This window comes from Malaclemys terrapin, chromosome 1, assembly GCF_027887155.1.
Source record: "Malaclemys terrapin pileata isolate rMalTer1 chromosome 1, rMalTer1.hap1, whole genome shotgun sequence".
Taxonomy (NCBI): domain Eukaryota; kingdom Metazoa; phylum Chordata; order Testudines; family Emydidae; genus Malaclemys; species Malaclemys terrapin.
In genome coordinates this window covers 121,063,154-121,070,862 of record NC_071505.1, presented here as the reverse complement: position 1 = coordinate 121,070,862, position 7,709 = coordinate 121,063,154, and the positions used below count along the sequence as shown (strand labels likewise).

General features: G+C 42.3%; 1 protein-coding gene across 1 annotated transcript; it reads left to right on the top strand.

Moving 5' to 3' along the window:
• The first annotated feature begins 636 nt into the window (after positions 1-636).
• On the top strand, positions 637-7,454 carry BHLHE41 (basic helix-loop-helix family member e41). The gene is made up of 5 exons (XM_054037121.1): positions 637-975; positions 1,250-1,313; positions 1,583-1,690; positions 1,997-2,108; positions 2,515-7,454. Exons 1-5 carry the CDS (start codon positions 914-916, stop codon positions 3,516-3,518), a joined length of 1,350 nt encoding a protein of 449 aa, XP_053893096.1. The 5' UTR covers positions 637-913; the 3' UTR covers positions 3,519-7,454.
• The last annotated feature ends 255 nt before the right edge of the window (positions 7,455-7,709 follow it).

The window sequence follows — 7,709 nt, the reverse complement described above, 5'->3', positions numbered from 1 at the left end:
GGTAGCCTCAACTAGGGCGCTCCTGGTTCTTTCTAAAGGGCAATATTAAGAGTTACAGGCCGTTTATGATCACCTGCGCGAGACAGATTAAACAAAAACTCACGAGATTATAAATGGCTCATGGAAATAAACAGGCAAAATAATCTCTCGTCACCAAACGGACAAACTTTAAACTCCCTAAATGGGACTTGGCAGATCTCAGTGTAGCGCAGGAATAAAAGGACATTTTTGAATGCACCATTTTAATCACTTCCCAGACATCTTGGCAAACTAAGGTCTCCCCCACTACGGATTTTTCCTCCCAACGCGTTTTGCTTTTTGCACAGGACCACCACGTTGTGCCTCCGCTTTTAAATCCAGCATCCTTTATGCTATATGTGAAATCTCTATCCCCCCAGTCCATAAACTGACTAGACTAAAGAGCAACCAACCCCCAGACACTAAATGCACCGTGATCAGGAGTGCTGCGTTTATTTCCTTACAGGAGGAAACCTCAGCTGACTGCATTGCCATTTGGAAGATGAATAGCTGGACAAAGTTGTTTTTCTTTTCCGGTCGCCTGGATCAGCTGTCCCCGCCTCCTCTCCCTCCCACCCAAACCCCTAGTCTGGAGCTTGTATGGTACGTTCCGCACGTGAGCTGGGTGCTGGTCTGGCTGGCGACGCGCGTGCCCTGTGGCCAAACACTGATCAGTGAGTGCAAACTACCAGCACAGTGTGTGACTGTGACTGTATGAGTGGGAGAGAGAGAGAGCGAGAGAGAGGGGAGGGGAGACAAACTGCTTCACACTTTCCCCAGTGCACAAGAGAGACAGAGGCTGCATGTGCACAGTTTTGCTCAAAGATCTCCAAAGACTCTCAGCATCCCACAGATTCAATCAAAAGCAACAACAAAAAATCAGCTGTTGTCAAACATGGATGAAGGAATCCCTCGTTTGCAAGACAGGCAGTTGCTAGAACATGTGGATTTTATAGGGTAAGGAGCCAGTGCAATATATCTCTGTCTCTTATCACTAGTGTTTCGTTTCTTTTTAAGAAACTGATATAAAGCATTGAAAAGATAGATTGTTCTTAAATGGTGTCTGATTCTTGTCTTCTTTTTTGTAGTCGGGGACTATCTTTGGAGCTGTGCAATATTATATGCATATCTTCTTATGTTTTTTTTTCTTTCTGTATGTATATATTCCCACTTATGAAAGTGATAGATAGCTCATTGACATACTACCATTGGATCTCTTTCATTTTTGCAGACTGGACTATCCATCCTTGTATTTGTGCAAACCCAAAAGAGGCATGAAAAGAGACGAGAGTAAGGTAAGAATAAGTTTCTGAAGCTTTTCATGACCTGCCTAAATACTTAATTGGGGTTTGGTGTTTTTTATAGCATAGCTTTACCCATAACCGCATCCGAGTTTCTTCCCTTTTAACTTCCCCTGAATTATAAGTGTGTCTACCGGAGAACAAGCATACAAGGGAGGGCTATACATGCCTTGCAATTTGCACTACACGTGGACATTTGTTTTTGTTTTGATTGTCATACTAAGTGAATGTAACATTTGGCTTTTCCTGACTTTACTAATTAGGAAACATACAAACTGCCACATAGATTGATAGAAAAGAAGAGACGAGACAGGATTAATGAATGCATTGCTCAGCTAAAAGATTTATTGCCTGAGCATCTGAAATTGACGGTAAGGTTTATATATTTCATTGTGGGAAGCATTATACAATATGTTCTTTGTGATTATCTTAAAATTTAAGGACAGGAACCGTAGAGCTGAAAAAGTATGACTTGTGTTGGATGGTAAAGGTTTTCTACAGAGGTGTATGTGTTTCAGTTTAAAGCAGCAATCATTTCTAACATGCTTATGTAAAACCAGAAGCTTTAAATATAATACTCCTTTCAAAAGGGAGGTTCCTGAAGTTAGGGACATAGAATATAATGGGCAATTGTATTGTGTTAGTAACCAAGTGTCCCTTTCCCCCCTACTTTTCAGACATTGGGGCATCTAGAGAAAGCTGTAGTTTTGGAATTAACTTTGAAACACTTGAAAGCTTTAACAGCCTTAACGGAGCAACAGCATCAGAATATAATTGCTTTACAGAATGGTAAGTCAGTTTCAGAAGATGCCAGCACATAAACATACTCAGGAGACATGGTTGTTAAATTGGAGATCTCATAATACTATAATTCATAGGGGCAGTCCTTTGAATTTTTTTTCATGTGATTTGAAAGGAATATAATAAAATGCTTAGTGTATTATCTGGCCAAAATGCTGACCTCCAATGAGATGTCACCAGCCACATTGCCATGTTAACTCCCAGCAAATATAGGCATTTGTGCCCCATGAGACAAGGTAGCCTGGATTGAAAGACTTCCCTAAGAAATCACTGAAGTTACCTTTGTTTTGACTTAAAAGGACAAGCCCAATAGCAGGGACTCCCATACCGGTGATAGCAGCTGTGTTTATGCTGACTTTTCTTTGCATTCCCCCTCCCATATTCTCCATCACAGGGGAGCGGTCTATGAAGTCCCCCATTCAGTGCGACCTGGACGCTTTCCATTCGGGATTTCAAACGTGCGCCAAAGAAGTCTTGCAATACCTCTCCAGGTTTGAAAGCTGGACTCCCAGAGAGCAGAGATGTGCCCAGCTCGTAAACCATCTGCACGCGGTTTCCACTCAGTTCTTACCCAGCCCCCAGCTGTTGACTCCACAGGTCCCTGTGAGCAAAGGATCCTCCTCCTCCTGTACACAAGATCGCACCGGGCAAAAGCTGGAGGCTCAGACTAACTGCGTCCCTGTCATCCAGCGGACTCACCCGCCCGTGGAGCTCGGCGGGGAGAACGACACCGACACGGATAGCGGCTATGGGGGGGAGAGCGAGGGCCGGCCGGATCGAGAGAAAGGCCAAGCGGCCGGGCTGCCCGGCGTGACTATCAAACAGGAGCCCGCCGGGGACGAGGCCCCAGCGCCCAAGAGGCTGAGGCTGGATTGCAGCAGCAGCGCCACGCTCCCTGCTGCCGCCGCCGCCGCGCTGAGCCCGGAGCACCAGGCAGCTGCTGCCCTGCTGAGACCCGACGCCGCCCTGCTCAGCTCCCTCATGGCCTTTGGCGGGGGCGGGGCTGCTTTTGGCCCGCAAGCCGCCGCCGCCGCCCCCCTTTGCCTGCCCTTCTACTTCATCTCCCCCTCCGCGGCCGCGGCCTACATGCAGCCCTTGCTGGACAAGAGCAACCTGGAGAAATATCTGTACCCAGCCGCCGCCCCCATCCCTTTACTCTACTCCGGAATCCCGGCGCAGGCCGCCGCCGCTGCCTTCCCCTGCCTGTCCTCGGTGCTGGCGCCGGCTGATAAGGCGAACGCAGCCGCCGCCGCCTCGGCCCTTCTGCCTCTTGACATGGTCTCTGCCGGGCAGCACCTGCCCCATCTCTTCGCTGCTGCCTGCGAGACTGGGCCCAGCCTGGACAGTGACCTTCCCTCCCCGGAAGATCTTTTGCAGCCCGGAAAGGAAAGCCCCTGAACTGTGCTACAGGACATAAGATTCAGCCCACCCATGCTCCCTAGTAGGGAGGAAGAAGGAGCCCATCCCAATAAATAATAACAGCAACAATCAGAAACAACCCACCTACCCACGTTGTGGTTTTAAAGGAGAAAGTGTAATAGATTTGCACGATGTTTCTGTTGTGGTTGTTTTATTTCTTTGGTGTTCTCTCCTGCTGCGTTCCTTCCCCACCAACAAACCAATTTTTCTGCTGTAAAAGATCCTTTGCATTTCTGTGTTTCACAGAGAATCACAACTTGTCTCCACATTTACCGAAAGGGAGCAAATAGAAACAGGCTTCAAATCAAACGTTTTGTAAGCCAGAGGGTCAGATTCAGTTTCTGATCCAGAGTATCAGTGACATTTGAAAGTGGGTAGGTTATGGCCTCTCTAGAGATGTGTATTAATAATAATAATATATAGAAGCAAATGAAGATCATACAGTATCTGACTCAATGTAGGGTGGGAGTGCTTAACTCTAGAGGCCTCTGCCACTGCTTGAGAATCTTTAAGGATTACATTTGCTACTCAGTATTTTTTTAATGTTTGGCTTTATAAATGCATAAATACATTAAAAAAGAAAAGAAAGAAAAATAGTAAGGATATGCTTTTCTCTAAAGTAAACGTTGCACCTTATTTTGAAATGTTTTTCTGTAGTATCTCTATGTTCCACTTAGTAATTTGCACTTGTTTAAAGAGACTTGGATTGGTTCATTATCAGAATGGGGGAGAGGGGAGAGAAAGAGAAGGTGAGTTTTAAGTACATACGTTCGCACTTTATTGAGAAATGGACCAGGAATGAATTGATCCTGAGCCCAGTCCTTCAGTGCTTTGAGTACCCAGAGTTGCTACTGGCTTCAGTCAGAGTTTTGGATGCACAAGGAATAGAGGGTCAGGCCTATGCTATGATTTCTTCTTAGCTAAGGTATAGAGGTATGGCAAGTGCATTTGTTTCCACCTGTCCTTATTTAATTTCAGTATTTTCCTGAGTTTTTATAACCTTGCTTTATAAAACAAACATTTCTGCACTGAAAAAAAAAAAAACAAAAAAACCTGACAACCCTGAACTAATTGTATCCCAAATTAAAAACTGGAGGAAATTATTAAACATCTCAGTTTTTAATTGGAAATGCTTAGAAGATATGGGATAAGGTCCCATGCAGTCCTTTTGTCTCCAAATATCGTGATTTCCCTTTCTGGAGACTGTACAGCTGCCAGATAATCACACAGATAAAGCTTTATTAATAAGGCTTAAAACAAGACCTTGCCTAGATATTTTTAGTTTGTTGCCAAGGTAGCACTGTGAGAAATCTCACTTGAATGTTATGTAAGAGGTGAGACACAACTGTCTGACTGAGTGAATAAGTATCCTGGGTCTGTTAGTCAGTTTGATTGCATTTGCTGCTGCTGTTGCTACTGTTTGCCTCAAACGCTGTGTTTAAACAACGTTACAAAAAAATCTTACCAGCCTGCAGAATGGCTGTATGTAAATAGTTGTTAATACATCCAATTAATGATGTCTGACATGCTATTTTTGTAGGGAGAAAATGTGTTAATGATATTTTGAGTTAAATATCTTTTGGGGAGGATTTGCTGAAAAAAGTTGCACTTTTGTTACAATGCTTATGCTTGGTACAAGCTTATGCTGTCTTAAATTATTTAAAAAATAAATACTGTCTGCAAGAAAACAGCTGTTTTAGAACAGTTTAGTATGTGATATATTAGAAATCAATCTTTATATTCAGTATTTTCCAGCACTCCACAAATTCTATTATCTAAATATTTACACACTATTTTGTGATTTAAAAAAGTCTTACTAAGGAATAAAAGCTTTAATACACAACATGGGGTTGTCTAGTAATTAAAAATTCCTACATTAATACAGCATAATGGATGCATAGCAAACCTTAAAAATGTCTAGTGTGAATGTAGATAGAAATTTATTTTGTCTTTGCATATTTTAAAGGTGGTTTTGCATTTGCTTACTTTCCTTTGAGTTTAATGAATTGTATTTTAGAGTGTGTACATTACACAAAGCACTGCATAAAGCATGCATGCCCACACATTTCTAATTATATTTTAAATTGTTCTATGCTTTTTTGCAGTATATTCATTCTACATTTTAAAATGATAAAATATAACATAATTCACACTATAGATATTGTACATATTTAGTAATTGTCCATAATTATCAGACTTTAATTATCAGATTTTTTATGACAGGTTGATGGCATTTGTTTCACAAATGTTGGGGGAAATCACCTATATCTGAAACTGGAAATATTGTAAAAAACCCAGCTTTATAGGGATACAAACAAATGATTTACAGTTTGGGAAAATATTCCTCTAAAGACCTTAACAGTTTTAATATGGATGAGATTTGGGGCTTTTTTTCCTTTTAAAATTTCATCATCCTGTTCCTGAGAAAATTATTTTTAAAAAAGTAGGGAGAGTTTATGTAAGATATAAATATAAAAACAATGTTTTGTGCTCCCTCTACTGGTTCTTCAGTACCAATTAACAATCAAAGTGTTTTCATACCGTAGCTGCACTGACATTGGATTGAGCTGCAGTACAAATATAGTAGCAAATTTAAAAAAAAATATATATATAAAAAAAATAAGAGGGGAGCCATGTTAATTTCAATTTCCCTTAGAAATATAGGAACAAAATAAAGAATTCAGGTAACAACATATTTTTTTAAACAACTCAGATGGTATTACGAGCAAGTAAGTCTACATGGTTTCATAGTAAAGCTAAGCTAAACTAATTCACTATAGACATCTAGATGAATCAATGAATTGATATAAAACTATGTATATATTTTCATTACTTGTAATGTCTTCTGAGAGTTTATTGTAAAATATTAATAATGGACCAGATCCTGCAACCGTGTGTAAGTAATCCTGTTGAAAACAGTTATTTATGGGTTTGATCCAGATCCCACCAAAGTCTGTGGAAAGACTGCCATTAACTTCAGTGGTCTTTGGATCAGGATCTGTGCCTGGGATTTCAATCGAGTCAGAGGAATGAAATTCAATTAGGCTTTCACTACAGACAAAAATGCTCAACCTGTCTCAATGGGTGGGCGAAATTTGATGGGGCTTGTGAAAGGGAACAGTCCTAGCAGCAAGGGAGGAGACTCCTGCCCGTGGGAGTCTCTGGTACTCTGGCTAGCTGGGAGAGAGCGTGCTAATTGGCCAGCATACCTCAGCTTCTGGGATTTAATTTAGAAAGGGGCCATATGGAGCCCCTTTCAGCTCCATTCCAGCAACCCCATGCTAACCATCCTGAACTAGGAAGGGAATCTGGCCTGACAGATGCTGTGTATCTAGCCAATTGCCTGTTTGGGGGTCAGGAAGGATCTTTTTCTCCCATGGATTAATTAGCAGTGGACCAGGGAACTTTTCACCTTCCTCACAGCACCTTCAAGCCACAGTTGATTAAGTAGGAATGTGCTTAGTACCTAACTGAGGTACTGGAGGTGGAGTTCTTAATTCATTGCAACTTGCGGTCAGTTTCCAGTGCTCTTAAGAGGATAAAATGAACAGTTCCCAGAGGTAAAAGACCTGGGATTTTGGTGATGGGCCTTGGGATCACGGAATAGAGTGAGACTTTGTGGCCTTTGCAGGCTGAGGTCAGACCTTGTGGCCTTCGCAGGGCAAGGTCCCCACCCTTCTGCACCCTCTGTCCCCCTCACTGGGCAGAAGGTGTTATGACTCAGAGAGCTGAGTCCTGGGAGTTAAGCTGAGGAGAGCCTACCCCAAACTATGGGTAATCTGGCAGGAGCCCTGTAAAGCCCCACGCACTGGAACCAATCAAATGCCTGGTATAGGAGAGTGAGGGTGATGGGTGGGTAGCACTTCTCCCCTATGTTAAAGTTTAATAAAAGTTGCAGCCTGCCACTTCATTCCATGCATGTGTCTGTCCTCATTTCATCACTATGTCCACATCAAGTTGTACTGCTTTAACTGTAATGGTATATACCCCCACCACACTGTGGATGCAATTGTGCCAGGATAAATGTTCTTATACTGATGTAGCTAATTCCCCATACAGGAAAGCTCGTAAGCTATACTGGTCTAAGGCACCTTTCTACCAGTATAACTGTGTTTACACTACTGCTATAATTATATTTGTGTGTGTGTGTGGGGGGAAATCACATCCTTA

Coding starts and splice junctions, on each gene's coding strand:
- BHLHE41 (XM_054037121.1), top strand. CDS start 914: ATGGATGAAGGAATCCCTCGTTTGCAAGACAGGCAGTTGCTAGAACAT. Junction 1,314..1,582: donor TGAAAAGAGACGAGAGTAAG/GTAAGAATAAGT, acceptor TTTACTAATTAG/GAAACATACAAACTGCCACA. Junction 1,691..1,996: donor CTGAGCATCTGAAATTGACG/GTAAGGTTTATA, acceptor CCTACTTTTCAG/ACATTGGGGCATCTAGAGAA.